At 43.1% G+C, this 19283-nt stretch overlaps 1 protein-coding gene across 4 annotated transcripts in view; it reads left to right on the top strand.

Annotated features, from left to right (window-relative positions):
• The window catches only part of OSBPL11 (oxysterol binding protein like 11), a 91675-nt gene extending 85998 nt beyond the window's left edge, over positions 1-5677 (top strand). For all 4 annotated transcript variants that reach the window (XM_002716544.6, XM_089331880.1, XM_051859209.3 and 1 more), the window contains 2 exons: positions 2204-2357; positions 3990-5677. In XM_002716544.6, the coding sequence (XP_002716590.2) occupies positions 2204-2357; positions 3990-4055 (220 nt within the window). In that variant the 3' untranslated portion in view covers positions 4056-5677. The remainder of the gene's footprint in view (positions 1-2203; positions 2358-3989) is intronic.
• Positions 5678-19283: the final 13606 nt, after the last annotated feature.

The following is a 19283-nucleotide window of genomic DNA, read 5'->3' as shown; positions in this document are numbered from 1 at the left end:
AAATTATATTTGTCATAATATCACAGCCACTAATCTTTCTGTGTCTATAAATTTGTCTTTTCTAGACATTTCATGAAAATGGTACAATACATGATCTCTTAGGCCTGGCTTATTTCCTTAGCATAATGATTTTGAAGCTCATCCCTGATGTAGCATGTATTAGTAGTTCACCCTTCTTTATTGATCATTGACATTACATTGTATGGATATATCATTTTGTCTATCCATTGTCAGCCATTGATGGGCATTTCCAGTTTGGGGCTATGATGAATAAGAGCACTGTTGTGAAAGTTTTCCTACAAATCTTTATGTAGACACCTGTCTTCACTTTTCCTAGATAAATACTACCTAGGAGTGGAATTATAAAGTTGGGTAGTAGTTTTATGTTTAACTTTTTGAAAAACTGCAAAACTATTTTCCAAAATGGCTGCACCATTGTACCTTCCCATTAGCAGTATATTATAGTTCCCTTTCTCCACATCCTCAGCATTTGCTATTGTTTGTTTTTTGCTTGTTTTGAAAGGCAGAGAGACAGACAGAGATCTTTCATCAATTGGTTCACTCCCAGATGCCCGCAACAGCTGGGGCTGAGCTAGACCAAAGCTGGGAAACTAGAAAGGAATCCAGGTCTCGTTTGTGGGTGGCAGGGACCCAAGTGCTCCGAGCCATCACCTGCTGGCTCCCAGAGTGTGCATTAGCAGGAACCTGGAACCCGGAATACAGCTGGGACTTGAACCCAGGTGCTCTAACATGGGACGGGAGCATCCCAACCTGCATCTTAACCACTAGCTCTTATCCCTATGTCTTATTTATTATTCCCATTCTAGTTAAGGTGAAATGTCACTTTGTGATTGTATATTTCCTTTCTGATAATAGTTTTATTCCTGTTTTCATTTGTTTATTAGCCATTTGTTTATCTTCTCTGCTAAAGTTATGTTTTTATATCTTTTATCCATTTTGATTGAATTGTTTGTCTTATTGGATTATGGGTGTTCACAGTAAATTGTGAATGGCAATTATTGGATATCTGTTTTGCAAATGCTTTCTTCTAGTCCATTGGCCTTCTTTACATTCTCTTAATGGTGTTTTTGTAGTATATAATATTTTAAATTTGATGAAGTAGTTATTAATGTTTCATTTTATGGATGTAGTGTGGTAGTACATTCAAGAAATTGTTGCCTTATCCAACATATCTCCCATGTCTCCATCTAAAAGTTGTATTGTTTTATTTTTTACATTTAGTTGTATGTCCCATTTTGAGTGACTTTCTGTGTATGGTGTGATGTAAGGGTGTGAGTTCATCTTTTGTGTGTATATATCCACTTGCCCCTGCACCATTTGTTGAATGGACCATTCTATGTCAAAGACTTGTCTTGGTGGTTTCCTTTGCTTCTCCTTCCTTATGCTGGGGCCTGTGTACTCTCCTGGCACTGTGTTGGAGCACCCATAGGACTCTATTTGTTCCCTCTCTCAAGGATCACTGGCCTGTACCTGCCTTTTTGCTAAATACCAAAAAATCATTGTTGTATTACATTTTATCTGGTTTCCTGCTTGATGGGAGCAGAAGGATACACCTGGTCCTCATTTCTCATCATGTCCAAAACACATGTGCTCTCTCTTTAAATTTCAGCCATTTAAAAGGTTATTTTGTTGTTGTTAATTGTACATTTCTTAGAAATAAGAAAAAAAGAAATAAGGCATCGTGATGCAGCGGGTAAAGCTGCTGTCTGTGATGTCAGCATCCCGTATGGGCACCAGTTTGTGTCCTGGCTGCTGTATTCCAATCCAGCTCCCAGCTAATGGGCTGGGAAAAGCAGCAGAAGATGGACCAAGTATTTGGACCCCTGACACCCATGTGGGAGACCTGGAAGAAACTCCTGGCTCCTGGCTTCAGCCTGGTCCAGCCTTGGCCATTGCAGCCATCCGGGGAGTAAACCTGACTTTCAGAATAAACAAAAAATCTTTAAAAAAATAAAAATCTTTTCTTTTATAGCTTGGGAAACACAAATTATTTTTAATTTAAAGAGAAGCAGTATCCTGTACATTTACATCAGCAGCATAATATCAGTGATCTTATAACTCATGGGCAGGAAATTACAGAGCTGATTTTTAAAATGTACTTTAGAATTATAATATTGAGGTTCTATTCAATTATTTTTAAGGAATGTTCCTAAAATATACAGTTTGTTTTTCTTAATTTCAGGCGATTGTGGAAAAATGTGACTGACTCTCTGAGAGAATCTGAAATTGATAAGGCCACAGAGCATAAGCGTACCCTGGAAGAACGCCAGAGAACTGAAGAAAGGCATCGTACTGAAACAGGAACTCCCTGGAAAACCAAATATTTTATTAAAGAGGTATGCCATCCACGTGTTCAGGCTGAAACTCGGTATCCACTAAGTGGGGGCTTTGGCTTACTAGGCTTTGTTGTGTGCAGCTTTATTTTTAAAAGTAGTCCAGTTTAATCATAAGATTTCTAATGAGCTTTTCATGATTTGTCCAAGTAAAGTGGTTTAACTGCAATTTAAATGAAATATATTGGGGATTTAAATTGGCCACAAATGCAAATGGTAGCATAATCTTCACTCACAATAATAGAAAATACAATTTACAATTCACTGCCTTTTGTATGAAATGATGTTCACTTCCAGAGACTGCGTTTTAGGGAGACGTGAGGAATGTGACTGGGTACACAGAGATAGTGAAGTGGCTACAAGCAGAGTGGTTAGCCCACAGACAGATAATTGCTGCCATTTGCTATATGTTTCTTTAAAAATTCTAGGCTTATCACAAAGAATTTTCTATCAGGAAGCGAAATTTTGGAGTAACATAAGAACGAATGTGTAACAATCAAAAATATCCATTAAGTACACTTATAGTAATGTGCTCCCCATCACTTGGCTGATGTAAGACCATGGCAGGGGCTGGCACTGTGGTATAGCAGGTGAAACCACCACCTGCAGTACCAGCATTCCATATAGGCAACGGTTCAAGTCCCACCTGCTTCACTTCCAATCCAGCTCTCTGCTATGGCCTGGGAAAGCAGTGAAGGATGCCCCAAGTGCTTGGGCCCCTGCACCCCTGTGGGAGACTTGGAAGAAGCTCCTGACTCCTGGCTTTGGATCGGCGCAGCTCTGACCGTTCCAGCCAACTGGGGAGTGAACCAGCGGATGGAAGACCTCTCTCTCTGCCTCTCCTTTTCTCTCTGTGTAACTCTGACTTTCAAATAAAATAAATAAATATTAAAAAAAAAAAAAGAGAGAGAGAGAGAGAGAGACCTTGGCTTCTATAGAAGAGTCTGATGTACTCATTTTGCAGTTAGATTAGTAACTTCAGAAGTCTTTTTTTTTTTTTTTTTAAGATTCATTTCTTTTATTTGAAAGATAGACGGTACAGAGAGAGGGAGAGAGAGAGACTTTCCATCCACTGGTTCACCATCCAAACTGCTACAACAGCCAGAGATGGGCCAGGCCAAAGCCAGGAGCCAGGAGCTTCTTCCAGGTCTTTCACGTGGATGTAGGGACCCAAGCACTTGGACCATCCTCTGCTGCTTTCCTAAGCTGTTAGCAGGGAGCTAGATCAGAAGTGGAGAAATTGGGAGTTGAACCGGTGCTCTCATGGGATGTCTGTATTGCCGGCGGCTGCTGAACACACTACACCACAACACTGGCCCTTGAAGTCTTTTTTAAATTTGAAGATTTAAAAAAATTTTGTTGCTTATTACTTTCTGATAACACTCAAAGTAAGGTGAATGATGAACCAGAGCTGATACAAAGAAAAATTTTCTAGGTCCTCCCATTCCAGACTTTCTCATGTAATCCTCACTAAACCATAGGCATTGTTTGAAGTCTTATACTATGAGATTACTCCTTCACAAAAACTTACTTTAATGAGAAAAAAGAGTTCCAATTCAGTGAAAGTATAGCTTCTAGCTCTGGTTAGTGATTGTGAAAATAGGGAAATGATTGTTTTTCTTTTACTTGTTTCAGGGAGATGGCTGGGTCTATCACAGACCCCTTTGGAAAGTAATTCCGACAACTCAACCAGCAGAGTGACACTTGCTGTCTAAGACTCGACCAAATGAGGTTCTCCTCTGTTTACCCTAACCCCTCCCAGAATGGAGTCTTCGCACTGAGCGAGCTGCTTCCCAACTGCACACACTGACACTAAACATGAATGTACCCGCCAGGGCACCACCATCCCGCAGCAAGACCAAAGTGTTCAAGGAACACAGTGGCCCTCTCACCGGTCTCCGTGGATGTGAGCGACACCAGCTGCAGACCTTGAACCCGGATTCTTAGGTGATTCATCTTCTCCAGTCCCTGCTCTCACAGCTCAGTTTGAATGCCCAAATCTCGCACGGGGCAGCAGACACACAACTGTGGGAACTCAGTGACTTCATTTCTCTGTAGTGACACGTGACGTCTCTTTCAGAGTTTGTGTTTTGCTTTTTGTCTGTAACTGAAGTATTCGCTACCCTTATAAACCAACCAAGAGGAGAAAGAACATGACCTAGAAGTGGATTCAGCCATTGTGCCTGAAATCAGTGTTAAAAAAAAAATCAACCGAGTTGTAGTAACAAGGCATTCAGCTTCTTCATCAAGACTGAGTGCCTGTGTCTGAGGAGCTTACCCATCATCCACCTCTGTTGGAACTCTCTTTTCAAAAACGTATTTATAAATTGACTAGAAGTGTAACCATGGAGAATTTTTTCTTCTGAGCATTTTAATATACTTGAAAACAGCATTGACTTGAAAAATTTCAGAACATTTTTCAATACCTAGTTTTATTAAATATTACACTTGAGAGAAAATTTTTTAAAATGTGTTCATGTCAATATGACAAGGTTCCGGCCTTTCCTGACAACTAAGGCATTAGAGAAAAAGGCAGATATTAAAAAGTAAAACTGTTACTTTTTTCCTTATTTTTTTCCATCTGTAGATTAATATCCAGTATTATGTACTATCCCTCTGGATACGTATGCTTTATCTTACCTCTGTTCACTCCAGAATTCAGACACATGACTATTCCTGTTTGTCAGTAATTCAGTTCTGTTTGTGACTGAGTGCATGTAAGGTGTGGTTTTGTTTTCTTTTCAAGGAAATTTAAATGCTGAAGAAAGAGTATGAGATAAACAGATATCAGGAAAAAAAGATATCAGGAAGTTGTATTCAGGTACAAATTTTTTTAATAAGTATTTTATTGAGGTTGAAGAATTGCTGGCAATTAAAAGAATAGTGCTAATGATGGCTTTCTTCATTCATTCAAGTATTTACCGAGTACCTGTTTGTGGTGCTCAGCACTTGTTACTGCAAGCTACCTTAATTTTCCAAGAGTGGTGCCTTACTCTTTCTCCCAGCGTAGTCTTCCAATCAGTGTGTGGAACATTAACCTGTTATTCACCAGCCATTGTAGATGGCCATGTCTGTTGCATCATCGTAAGAAGCATAAGATCTGTGCTTTGATACGTTCTGTTCTGTTAGAGGGATTAATAGAATGAAAACAGCGAAACAAATTTTTGAACAAATTGTAAATTATAAGAATTGGTTTGTGTACAACCATTTTAATGATTCCCTTTCCATTTTTGCTGTGAAATGCACTGAAAAAAATCTCAAAATGAGTTAAATAGTTAATGTGTTGGGAAATTTTAAAAATAATAAAACTAGAGAACAATTAATCCTTTGTCTGTCTTTTTTTTTTTTTTTCTTTGACAGCTAGAGTTAGACAGTGAGAGAGAGAGACAGAGAGAAAGGTCTTCCCTCCGTTGGTTCACCCCCCTAATGGCTGCCACAGCCGAAGCCAGGAGCCAGGAGTCCCCTCCAGGTCTCCCACGCAGGTGCAGGCGCCCAAGGACTTGGGCCATCCTCCACTGCCTTCCCGGGCCACAGAAGAAAGCTGGACCAGAAGAGGAGCAAGGGGGACTAGAACTTGGTGCCCACATGGGATTCTGGTGCCGCAGGCAGAGGATTAGCCAAGTGAGCCACGGTGCCAGCCCCTCCTTTGTCTGCTCTATGACTAGAGAAAAATGTTTATATTTAGTAGAGTTCCTTTGGGAGGGACATTGATTTTATATTTAAATTGTTCAGGAATCTACCTTCGGGAGTGAACATAATCAGTTTTTTTTCTAATTAAAATATTTAACTTATATCACAGATAGACCAAGAATATTAAATGAAACCAAAGGTATTTTGTTTTGTTGTTTGAACCACATGAGTCTCATTTTAATTTTTTGGGATTCTTGAGCCGTTTTAAGAATTACCAAGGAGGCCAGTGCTGTGGCATAGCAGGTACAGCTGCCACCTGTATCGCTGGCATCCCATATGGGTGCTGACTCGAGTCCCAGCTGCTCCACTTCCAATCCAGCTCTCTGCGATGGCCTGGGAAAGCAGTGGAAGATGGCCCAAGTCCTTGGGCTCCTGCACCCACGTGGGAGACCCAGAAGAAACTTCTGGCTCCTGGCTCCTGGCTTCGGATCTACACAGCTCCAGCCATGGTGGCCATTTAGGGAGTGAACCAGCAGATGGAAGACCTCTCTCTCTCTCTGCCTCTGCCTCTCTGTAAATCTGCCTTTCAAATTAATAAATAAATCTTAAAAAAAAAAAAAAAAAAAAGAATCCCTGAAACAGGAGTTCTAAAATGCTTCTGAAAAGCAGTACATATATGAATAATTGAAATCCCACATTACTGGATTGAACTGTTTTTCTTAAGACTGATTTATTTATTTGAAAGGCAAGGTGACACAGTGGCAGGGGGAGGCGTGGTTCACTCCTTAGCTACCCACAGCAGCCAGGGCTGGGCTAAGCCAAAACCTGGAGCCAGGAACTCTGTTTGGGTTTCCCTTGTGGGTGGCAAGAACAAGAACCCATGTCCTTGGGCCGTCATCTGCTGCCTCTCAGGTGTGGTAGCTGGGAGCTGGATCAGAGCAGAGGCAGGATTGAGCCCCGGCATTCCAGTATGGGATATGGATGTCCCAGGAAGTGGCTTATCCTGCTATACCAAAGCACACACCCCTACTGCCCATTTTTAAATTGGATTAGTATGGGATTTTTTTGCTGCTGCTGTTTAAGTTCTTAAATATTCTGGTTATCAGTCTCTTGTCATATATACATATAATTTGCAGATATTTTCTCCTATAGTTGTATCTTCGCCCTGTTGATTGTTTCCTTTGTTGTACAGAAGCTCTTGATTTTTGATAAAATCCCATTTGCCAATTTTTGCTTTTCTGTCCTGTGCTTTGGGGCCTAATCCAAAAACTCCTCGCCTGTTTTTATGTCCTGAAGTGTTTCCCTATGCTTTCTTCTAGTCTCAATATCAGGCCTTACACTCAGTTATTTAATCCATTTTGTATTAATTTTTGGACATGGTAAGAGAGAGGGGTTAATTTTCATTCTTGTGTACTTGTGGATATATAGTTTTCCCAGTGCCATTTATTGAGAAGACTGTTCCTTCCCCTTCTCTTATATGTGTTCTCAGCACCTTTATCAAAGATCATTTAGCTGTATACGTATATAGAATAGGAGAAAATATTCTAAGAGGCTCTGTTCTGTTCCATTTGTCTATATATCTGTTGTGTGCCTGTACCATGCTGTTTTAATTACTACAGCTTTGTAATGTGCTTTGAAGTCATGCAGGATAATGCCTCTTGCTTTGTTCTTTTTGCTCAAGATCGCTTTAGTCATTTGACATCTTTCGTGTTTCACTACAGATTTCAGTGGTATTTTTTTCTAGTTCTGTGAAAATGTCATAGGTATCCTGGTAGGGACTACACTGAATCTCTGGGTAGTAGGGACATTTTAACCCTATTGAGTCTTCAATCCATAAATGCAGGATGCCTTTCCATTTCTTTGTGCCCTTTTCCGTTTCTTTCATTAGTGTTTTATAAAGATGGGAAAAGAAATACAAAAAAAATGAAAGAAAAGTAATATTAATAAAGAACTCTACACTTTGTCCCTACATTTTGAATTGCTGATGTCTCATTTTACATCCTTCTAAATTGCCTATCTCTTAACACATTAATGTAGTTGTTATTTTTAATTATTTTTAGTCTTCATATGAAAAATTTGGCTTATGCATTGTGTTTATTAGAGCATTCTGAATTTGTATAGTTCTTTTTTTTCCCAAGATTTATTTATTTACTTATATGTTTATTTGAAAGGCAGAGTTACAGAGAGGCAGAGAGAGAGAGAGAGAGAAAGAGAGGTCTTCCATCTGCTGGTTTACTCCCAAAATTGCTGCAGCGGCCAGAGTTGAGCCAATCCAAAGCCAGGAGCCAGGAGCTTCTTCCGGGTCTCCCATGCAGGTGCAGGGGCCTGAAGACTTGGGCCATCTTCTGCTGCTTTCCCAGGCCATAGCAGAGAGCTGGATCAGAAGTGGAACAGCTGGGACTCGAACTGGGGCCCATATGGAATGCTGGCACTGCAGGCAGCAGCTTTACCCACTATGGCACAGTGCTGATGTATAGTTATTCTTTTTTTTTTTTTTTTTTTTTTTTTTTTTTGGACAGTCAGAGTTAGACAGTGAGAGAGAGACAGAGAGAAAGGTCTTCCTTTTCCATTGGTTCACCCCCCAAATGGCCACTGCGGCCAGCGCATTGCGGCCAGCGCACCATGCCAATCCAAAGCCAGGAGCCAGGTGCTTCCTCCTGGTCGCCCATGCGGGTATAGGGGCCCGAGCACTTGGGCCATCCTCCACTGCCTTCCCGGGCCACAGCAGAGAGCTGGACTGGAAGAGGAGCAACCGGGACAGAACTGGTACCCCAACCGGGACTAGAACCCAGGGTGCCGGCGCCACAGGTGGAGGATTAGCCTAGTGAGCCGTGGCGCCAGCCTATAGTTATTCTTACCAGTAAATTTTGTACCTTAAGGTAGCTAGATGGAATTTTTTTTTTTTTTACTTGAAAGTGTCCGTTTCTTTCAGTTTGATAAACTCAGTTTGGCATTTCATGTCAGACAGATCTGCTGTTGCTAAGTTCTCTCAGCTTCTGTTTCTCTGGGAATGACTTTATCCCTCCATCAGTCTGAAGGGCAGCTTAGCTGTGCATAGGATTCTTGAGTAGCAGCGGTGTCCCTTCAGTCCTGTCCGTGTCTCAGCTTAACTTCCTCCTCACCTGTCAGGTTTCTTCTAAGAAGTCTGCAGCCACATAAATGGGATCGTCCTGTGTTGTTTCTTCCCTCTTAGGCTTTGCGTATCTTCTCTCTATTTGCAATGTTAAGTTGGCCTGGTTCAGATGAATCTCCCTGGTGACCTGGGTAATTACATATTTCGGTTTAGAGCTGTTCTGTTATTATCTCTAATTATGCTTTTAAAACCCCTTTTACATTCCCAAGTCTCTTAAACACCAATAACTCTGATATTTGGTCTTTTAATGCTGTCCTGAAGATCCCCTAAGTTTTCTTTATTCCCTTATCTTTTTTCTCCTCCTCCTGTGTATTTTCAAGTTGTCTGTGCTGGCATCCCATATGGGCGCCGGGTTCTAGTCCCAGTTGCCCCTCTTCCAGTCCAGCTCTCTGCTGTGGCCTGGGAGTGCAGTGGAGGATGGCCAAAGTGCTTGGGCCCTGCACCCACTTGGGAGACCAGGAAGAAGCACCTGGCTCCTGGCTTTGGATCAGCGCAGGACCAGCCGTAGTGGCCATTTGGGGGGTGAACCAACGGAAGGAAGACCTTTCTCTCTGTCTCTTTCTCACACTGCCTATAACGCTACTTGTCAAATAAAAAAAAAATAGTCTGTTTTGAATTCACTAATTATTCCTTCTGTTTGCTCGTTCCTGTATTGATGTCATCTGTTGTGTTTGAATTACTTTTAGTGTACTTTCCCTTTTAAGCATTTCTGTTTGGTTTGTGTTAAAATGTTTTATGTGTTCTCTTGAAGTTTATTGAATTTCCTTAAAACAACAATGTAAAATTCAATTCTTTTTCTTGAACTTAATAAAGAGGCAGCGAGGGAGCATGCTCACCTCCACCAGCTCACTCTCCAGGTGCCTGTGACAGTCATGACTAGGTGGAGGCCAGAGCCAGGATCCAGGATCTCTGTGGGAAGCAGGAACCCAGTTACTGTGCTGCACTGCTGCCACCAGGGCCTGCAATCAGGAGCCAGTGCTGGGAATCGAACCCAGGCATTCGGATGTGAGACGTGGCCATCTGAACCACAAGGCTAGATCCTGCTCCCACTAATTTTAAAGTCTTCGTCCAAGAATCTACAAATGTCAGTTGTTATCAGGTTGGTTTCTGGTACTTTATTTTGTTTGTCGAGTGAGGTCGTAGTTTGTTAAAAGTTCTTCATGCTTGTTGACTATGACATTATCTGCACATTGAAGGATTAAGTTTTCCTTTTTCCCCAGTTTTGTAATCTGGCTTTGTGACTGTCCTTATAGAAATTCTAAGCAGTCTACTTATTTTCTCTGAGTCTGTGGATCCTCCTGCTATTTCAGCAGTAGATGATATCCTAAATTGAGGTTTACCAAAAGTCTGCTGTTGGTGCATTGTTGCTCTTTCAGCCCCAGTGGACACCCCAAGGCCAGATTTGGCACATGTCCACAGTTTTTGTGTTGTTTTACTTGAAAGGCAGAATAACAGACAGAGAGGCAGAGATCTTCCATCTGCTGGTTCACTCCCCAAATGACTGTCAATTCTGGGCTGGGCCAGGCCAAAGCCAGAAGCCAGGAAGTCCATCCAGGTCTCCCATGTGGGCAGCAGGGGTGCAAACATTTGGGCCATCATCCACTGCCCTCACAGGCACTCCCCAGGGAGGTGGCACAGAAACAGAGCAGCCAGGACTTGAACCAGCACTTCGATATGATACTCTGGTATTATAAGTGGCAACTCAACCCACTGCCATACAATATCAGCCTGTTGCTGTGTTGTTAAAAAGGAATTGAGGAAGTATCTAAAAACTAGTAGTCCCTCTCTGCAGGCCACTTCCTGGTGCTTGGCTAGGCCCAGATGTCCAGTCCTATGGCCATGAATGCCACAATGCTGGGTCACACCTGGAGCCAATAGCCCACCAAGGCCAACATGAATGGCATAGGACCAAAGTTCACACTACTGTGGGCTCTGTGCTACTGAAGTGGACTTGCAGCAACCAGCCACGTGTGATGCTGGGGTGTAAGTCCAATCAATTGGGACCACAGAACTCCGCTTGACCCTGGAACAGGTCCAGTAGCTCCATCACAGGCTGTATACTAGAGATAAAGAGCATAAAGATCTGCCCAGTGTTAGATTTTGCCAGCCTGGCACTGAGTCCCAAGACAAAGGCCTGTGGTTCCCTGATATCTTCCCATGCTGGTAGGATAGGTTGCAGTGGCAGCCCTTTGGCCACCCAAGCTGATACTAAGCTGGGTCACACCTGGGTCTCACAGGTACACAATAGGTCCACATGAGGCTGGTAGTGATACATGCCAAAACAGGTCCATCCACTAAGGCACAGATCTCTGCCTGAAGCCCCAACAACTCCAAAGGCTTTCTGTGTAAGCCCTGGCCTGGATCCCCCTGTGGCCAACCTGGCTATAAGCTTTAAGAGAAAGTCCTAAGCTCCTTTTCCTGCCCTTCTCCCCAGGGGCCAGAGTCTTGCTCTACTGTCTGCCGGACGTTAACAAGAGAGGTAGTGGAGGTGATCCCACGTCTGCCTGGCTAAGGAAGATCCAGAGACTCAGTCTGCAGTCAAGCAGCAGGGTTCATGGGGCCCCATTCAACACTGATTTTTATTGTGGCATGCTTGGTACCAGGTTTCAAGTCTGAAGTCTGGACCTAATTTTCTTTCCTTCCCCCAAACAAGAGGCAAGCTGTCTCTGTCCAAGCTGTGTGTCTTGGAACTGGGAGAAGGGAGATACAGTCAAGTCTTTGCTTCCTGCTTTCTGTGTTGCAGCACGTCTGAATATTATGCTAAAACCAAGCGCGGCTTCAGTGCCTGTGGACCTGGCTCTCTCTAAGCCCTCCACAGGCTTCCCTGGCTCTGGTGAAGCTGACTTCCTGCATGACCAAGTGTTCACATCGCTCCCTCTGCTGTACCTTGTTACTGTTTAGCCAGGGGACCAAGTCTGTGTAGCAATTACTCCATATTTGTGTCTCTTCTTTAGGGGTCACAGTTTTAAATGAACACTCCTTTCTGGCTATTAGAGATTTTAGTAAGCTGTTCAAGACTGGAAATAACAAAAAGATAACATTTCAGCCATCTATTTAGGCTCTTATTTTTACTTTTTTTTTTTTTTTACCATTGGCATGATATCTTCTATACCTTCTGTAAAATATTTCTATTTCAGCCCCATGATCCTGTTCCAATGAAATGCAGTTTAGATAAACAGTATCTAAACTCCTAAAGGTAATTTTAAATTATGTGTTTGGTGAGAGATAGCAGACATATTGATTCAATGAACTCTGCAAGTTAGGGCCACCATTACCAATATTACCTAGTCATCAACAAAAATAAAAATATAAGAATAATTTTATGGCTTGTGATTTATTTCTACTATAAATATCTAGTACTTGAAAACTTGCCTTTACAGATTAATTCTTAGATAAATTAATTATCTGAGCCTGGGGGCAGGTGTTGTGGCATAGTAGGTTAAGGCTCTGCCCGTGGCACCATCATCCTATATGGTGCTGGTTCAAGTCCAGGCTGCTCCACTTCCTATCCAGCTCCCTGATTATGGCCCAGGAAAGCAGCAGAAGATGGCCCAAGTGCTTGGGTACCTGCACTCTTGTGGGAGATCCAGAATATGCTCCTGGCTCCTGGCTTCAGATTGGCCCAGCTCCAGCCCTTGTGGCCATTTGGGGAGTGAGTGACACAGTAGATGGAAGACCTCGCTCTCTTTCTCTCCCTCTCTCTGTCTGTAACTCTGTCTCTCAAATAAATAATCTTTTTTAAAGAAGAAGAAAAGAAATTACATGAGCTTGAGGTTTTGTTAAATATATTGCTTTAAGAAGAAAGCTAACTTCCTTCTGTTCAGTGTGTTCCCTCAGAAAAAAGGCAAATTGGTGCGAATACAAGTTCTACACTTTGGAGGCCCCTTCACAGCTACACTGTCTGGAAGCTGACTGATGACTCACCAGGGATGGTAGAGAGGGAGAAGATGATTCTACCAGATAAGGACAAAAAAGACAAATCTCAGGAAGGTGAAAAATCTTATAAATTCTAACAGCATGAAATCCCAACTTAATCTAAAGCCAAATTGAACAAGAATCTCATAAATATTACTAAGGGTAATATGTTCATGTGTTTTCATTTGATGTCCCAAAAAGTATGAAGTTGGGAAGTCAGGGGTAGCTGTTCAGACTTCATAGATTAGGAAAATATTGGTTAGGAAGTCCAGTACTTGCTTCAGATCACTTAACTAGACCTTTATTCATTCAACAAACATCCATTGGGTGTCTTTGGGAGCCAAATGGTCCTTTAGACTCTTACGTGGCAAACACTGTCGCTGTTCTTACAGACTTAGCTGAGGCAAGAAGGTAGAACCTGCTTTCCTAAAGAATGGGATGTTGACAAGGGTGAGGCTGCTGATCTTTCTGGACCCCGGAAAGGCACCATAAAATCTAGACTCCGTGGGAGGCACAGTTGAGGAATGAATAGAAAAACAAGCGCATTGGCTCAAAGCCTGCATAAGAAGCCCTGAACAGTGCAACCAGGCCACTGTCTAACCCTCGTTCCACCCTATGAGATACTCGGGGGAGACAGAGATTCCCAATTCAAGGACTCAGATAAGTTGATGTACTGAATCTGGGAAACAGGTCCGAATCTACACACTTTTTTTTTTTTTTTTTTGACAGAGTGGACAGTGAGAGAGAGAGAGAGAGAGAAGGTCTTCCTTTGCTGTTGGTTCACCCTCCAATGGCCGCCGCGGCCGGCGCACTGCGGCTGGCGCACTGCACTAATCTGAAGGCAGGAGCCAGTTGCTTCTCCTGGTCTCCCATGGGGTGCAGGACCCAAGCACTTGGGCCATCCTCCACTGCACTCCCGGGCCACAGCAGAGAGCTGGCCTGGAAGAGGGGTAACTGGGACAGAATCCGGCGCCTCAACCGGGAGTAGAACCTGGTGTGCCAGCGCCGCAGGCGGAGGATTAGCCTATTGAGCCACAGCGCTGGCCCGAATCCACACACTTAAAGGTGAGTACCGTCAACCCCCCTTCCCCTGTCCCACTCCCAGATTGCTGGCAGTCAGGCTTATAATCTCAGGCAAGAAATGAGAAGGTTCTTTTTGTAAGAATAGCTTCAGGATGGGCCAAGGACCTCAATAGACATTTTTCAAAAGAGGAAATCCAAATGGCCAACAGGCACATGAAAAAATGTTCAAGGTCATTAGCAATCAGGGAAATGCAAATCAAAACCACAATGAGGTTTCACCTCACCCCGGTTAGAATGGCTCACATTCAGAAATCTACCAACAACAGATGCTGGCGAGGATGTGGGGAAAAAGGGACACTAACCCACTGTTGGTGGGAATGCAAACTGGTAAAGCCACTATGGAAGTCAGTCTGGAGATTCCTCAGAAACCTGAAGATAACCCTACCGTTCGACCCAGCCATCCCACTCCTTGGAATTTACCCAAAGGAATTTAAATTGGCAAACAAAAAAGCGGTCTGCAGCCTAATGTTTATTGCAGCTCAATTCACAATAGCTAAGACCTGGAACCAACCTAAATGCCCATCAACGGTAGACTGGATAAAGAAATTATGGGATATGTACTCTTTAGAATACTATACCGCAGTAAGAAACAACGAAATCCAGTCATTTGCAACAAAATGGAGGAATCTGGAACACATCATGCTGAGTGAAATAAGCCAATCCCAAAGGGACAAATACCATATGTTCCCCCTGATCGGTGACAACTGACTGAACACCAAAAAGGAAACCTCCTGAAGTGAAATGGACACTATGGGAAATGGTGACTTGATCAGCATAGCCCTGACTGTTAATGAACAACTTAATACATTATCCCTCTTAGTAGTTTTTTTGTCTGTTCTACTTAATATGACTGGTTTAATTCTGTAATTAATACACAGTTATTCTTAAGTGTTAAAAATTAACTGAAATGTGATCCCTGTTAAACATAAGAGTGGGAATAAGAGAGGGAAGAGATGTATAATTTGGGACATGCTCAAGCTGACTTGCCCCAAATGGTAGAGTTAAAAACATACCAGGGGATTCCAATTCAATCCCATCAAGGTGGCATGTACCAATGCCATCTCACTATTCCAAGTGATCAATTTCAGTTCACAATTGATCATAATGAAAGGACTAAGAGTCAAAGGGAGCACATAAAGAAGTCTAGTACCTGCTAACACTAACCGATAGAATAAATAAAGGGGAGAGTGATCCAACATGGGAAGTGAGATACTCAGCAGACCCATAGAATGGCAGATGTCCTAAATAGCACTCTGGCCTCAGAATCAGCCCTAAAGGCATTCGGATCTGGCTGAAAAGCCCATGAGAGTATTTCAGGCATGGAAAGCCAAGACACTCTGGCAAAAGATCTCTGGGAGTGAGATCCCAGTGGAAAGAACAGGTCGTCAAAGAAGGAGGTACCTTTCTCTGAAGGGAGGAGAGAACCTCCACTTTGACTATGACCTTGTCTAAACAAGATAAGAATCGGAGAACTCAGAGGGCTTCCATAGCCTTGGAAACTCATGACTGGAGCATAGGGAGACTACTGATGCCATAGACAGGAGTGTCAATTGGTAAAGTCAACAACAGGAGTCACTGTGCACTTACTCCTCATGTAGGATCTCTGTCCTTAATGTGCTGTGTATTGAGATTTAATGCTATAACGAGTACTCAAACAATAATTTTCACTTTGTGTTTCTATGGGGGTGCAAACTGTTGAAATCTTTACTTAATGTATACTAAACTGATCCTCTGTAAAAAAAAAAAAAAAAAAAAAAAAAAGAAATTATCAACTCCCAACTTGACTCTCACTGGGATTAAACATGACAATAGGTCTGATCTGATTTCATCATCATTTTAAAAAAATCATCTATTATTTTTCACTTTATGTTTCTGTGTGGGAGCAAACTGTTGAAATCCTTACTTAATGTATACTAAGCTGATCTTCTGTATATTAAGATAATCGAAAATGAATCTTGATGTGAATGGAAGGGGAGAGGGAGTGGGAAAGGGGAGGGTTGTGGGTGGGAGGGACGGTATGGGGGGGAAGCCATTGTAATCCATAAATCGTACTTTGGAAATTTATATTCATTAAATAAAAGTTAAAAAAAAAAGAATAGCTTCAGGAAGAAAAAAAAAAAAAGAATCCCTACAGATACATGAGTAGTAGTGGCTGGCGCTGTATAGCTGGTTAAGCCACCACCTGCAACATTGGCATCCCATAAGGGTGCTGGATCAGGTCCCGGCTGCTCCACTTTCAATCCGGATCCCTGCTAATGCACCTTGGAAAGATGGCCCAAGTGCTTGGACCCCTGCCACCCACATGGGACTTCCAGAGGAAGCTTAACCCACTGCACCACAATGCCTGTCCCAATATTTTTGCATTTTTATAGGTTTTGGTGTGTTAGTTCAATGCGTTTACACAGCTTAAACCAATCAAGCCAGACAGCTAGGCTTTCCATTTCCTTATATTTAATGTTTGGAACCTTCCAGCTCCTCTCTTGCAGTTTTGTATTCAGTGTATGGTACATTATTGTGACTCTACTGTGCTGTAGAACAGCCAAACTTATTACTTCCATTTGGACTGTGTTGGTACCTGTTACCCAAACTCTCTCTGGAGGTATACAGTTTGAGAAGTCTTGATGTATCCTCACCATGAAAGGTCACCACCATCATCATAATGAAAATATGCATCGTCCTCCGATGTCTGCTCTTGTCCCTTGGTTACCTCTTCATCCCATCTCTCCACTCTCTTCATCCCTGTCCCAGTTCCAGGGAATCACTTGTATTAGTTTGCTGAGGCTGCTGTAATGAATTGCTACAAACCAAGTGGCTTGGAAACAAGAGAAATTTGTTGTCTTACACTTCTGGAAGCCAGAATTTGGACATCAAAGTGTCAACAGGGCCACATTCTCTCTAGAGGCTTTAGATGAGAATCCGTTCTCTGCCTGATGTTGCCGATGACTCCCTCTGCCTCTATAATGTTTTTTATGGTCTTCTGTATGTCTCAACTCTCCTCCTGCCTTCCTCTTATTTCTTGTTTTATAAAAGTGATATCAGATGACATGGGCTTTTCTGGGAAGAGGTCTGTTTATCCATGTTGCTGTATCAGTAGTTTGTCCATTTTTTCTGAAGAATAATCCCTTGTATTGATTATACCATCATGTGGTGGAATGAGGGGGCCATGCCAAGGTGGCCACTAGCAAGCGAGCATTAGTTACTCAGGAATAGCTTTGGAAACTGCCTGGCAACAGGCTATGATTGGATGGCTTTGGAGACTGCCTGGCGACAAGCTGTGATTGGATGGCTTTGGAAACTGCCTGGCAGGCTGTGATTGGATGGCTTTGGAAACTGCCTGGCAGGCTGTGATTGGATGGGGCATAGACCGCCCCTTGACCAGATTGGCTGGTCTTGGCTATATAAGATGTAGTTTCAACTGAAATAAATGAATCTGCTGGCTGCTCGCCTCAAGCCTGCTTTCACCCGACTCCCGGGGTCTGTGTGGTGACTCCGCGCCTCTTGCCCCCACCACGCTGTTCCTCTCAGAAAGGAATCTGTGGGGAGCAACTCGGACTAGACTAAGTTACTGGAATTAAGACTTATTCTATGCATCTGCTCTCCCACAATATGGCGCTGGGAGAGGAGTAAAAACAACTTTTACACAGCTGCCTCCAGTTCAACCAGTAACCTGCAGGAGCTGATCCCGCTCCTGATTGGAGGAGAGCAGCGTACTCGGCATGTGGGTAGCAGAGTTGGGATTGGTGGAAGAGGACTATAAAGGAGGAGAGAGACAACATGCACCAGGAACACCTGAGGAACATCTGAGCAGCCCCTGAGAGAGCCGGCCGGCGGTGTGCCACTCCCCCGTGGAAGTGGGGAAAGTGGCAGGGGGAACCGCCCTTCCACGGAGGTGGAAGGGACGGTAGCCAACCCGGGAAGAACCAGCAGCAAACCCGGGAAGGGCCAAGCAGACAAAAGAACAGCGCAGGGTCCTGTGTCGTTCCTCCACAAAGAGGGGGAGCGACAGGAATCCACTGCAACATTGTTGAGAAATCAACAGCAACACCATAATTTGTTTATCCAATCACTTGTTGATTGACAGTTCCTTTCCAGTTGTTGGCAAGTATAAGGCTGCTATGAACAGCCTTGTATGAGTCTTTGTATGGACTCATGTTTTCATTTATCTTGGGTAAATACTAGGAGTGGAATTGTAAGTTTTTTTTGTTTTAAGATTCCATATTTAAGGTTTATTTATTTTTACTTGAAAGGCAGAGTTAGAGATAGGGAAAGACAAAGAGATCTTCTGTACCCTGGTTCACTCCCCAGATGGCTGCAACAGCCAGGGCTGGGCCAAGTTGAAGCCAGGAGCCAGGAGCTTCCTCCAGGTCTCCCATGTGAGCAATAGGGGCTCAAGCACTTGGGCCATCATCTTCTGCTTTCCCAGGTACATTAGCAGGAAGCTGGATCAGAAGCAGAGTAGCTAGGACTTAAACCTGGCATTCCAATATGGGCTGTGGACGTCCCCAGTGGTGACTTAAGCCACTGTACCAAATGCCTGACCCTTCTGTATTTTATATATGTTTGTATTTACATATAAGTCTGTAATCCATTTTGGCATAATTTTGACTGAATATGGTACAAAGTATATATCAAAACTTTCTTTTTGTTTCTACATATGGACACTCAATTCTTCCAGCATCATTTGTTTAAAAGACTATCCTTGGGGTGGGCTTTTGGTCTAGTGGATAAGCTGTTGATTAAAATGCCTTTATCCCACATCAGAGTATCTGGGTTCAGTTTCTGGTTCCAGCTCCTAAATTCAACTTCCTGCTAGTATAGACCCAAGTGGGTATCAGTGATGGCTCAAGTGAGTGATTTCCTGCCAAGCACATGGGAGACCTGGATTAAATTCTTTTTTTTTTTTTTTTTAGGATTTATTTATATATTTGAAAGTCAGAGTTACAGAGAGGCAGAGGCAGAGAGAGAGAGGTCTTCCATCCGCTGGTTCACTCCCCAGATGGCTGCAAAGGCTGGAGCTAGGCTGATCCGAAGCCAGGAGCCAGGAGCTTCCTCTTGGTTTCCCACACAGGTGCAGTGTCCCAAGGACTTGGGCCATCTTCTGCCTTTCCAGGCCATAGCAGAGAGCTGGATCGGAAGTGGAACAGCTGGCACTCGAACAGGCACCCATA

This window comes from Oryctolagus cuniculus, chromosome 4, assembly GCF_051225735.1.
Source record: "Oryctolagus cuniculus isolate XC-2025 breed Fujian yellow rabbit chromosome 4, ASM5122573v1, whole genome shotgun sequence".
Lineage (NCBI taxonomy): Eukaryota > Metazoa > Chordata > Mammalia > Lagomorpha > Leporidae > Oryctolagus > Oryctolagus cuniculus.
The sequence above is the reverse complement of the archived record's forward strand: the minus strand, read 5'-3'. Positions and strand labels throughout refer to the sequence as shown.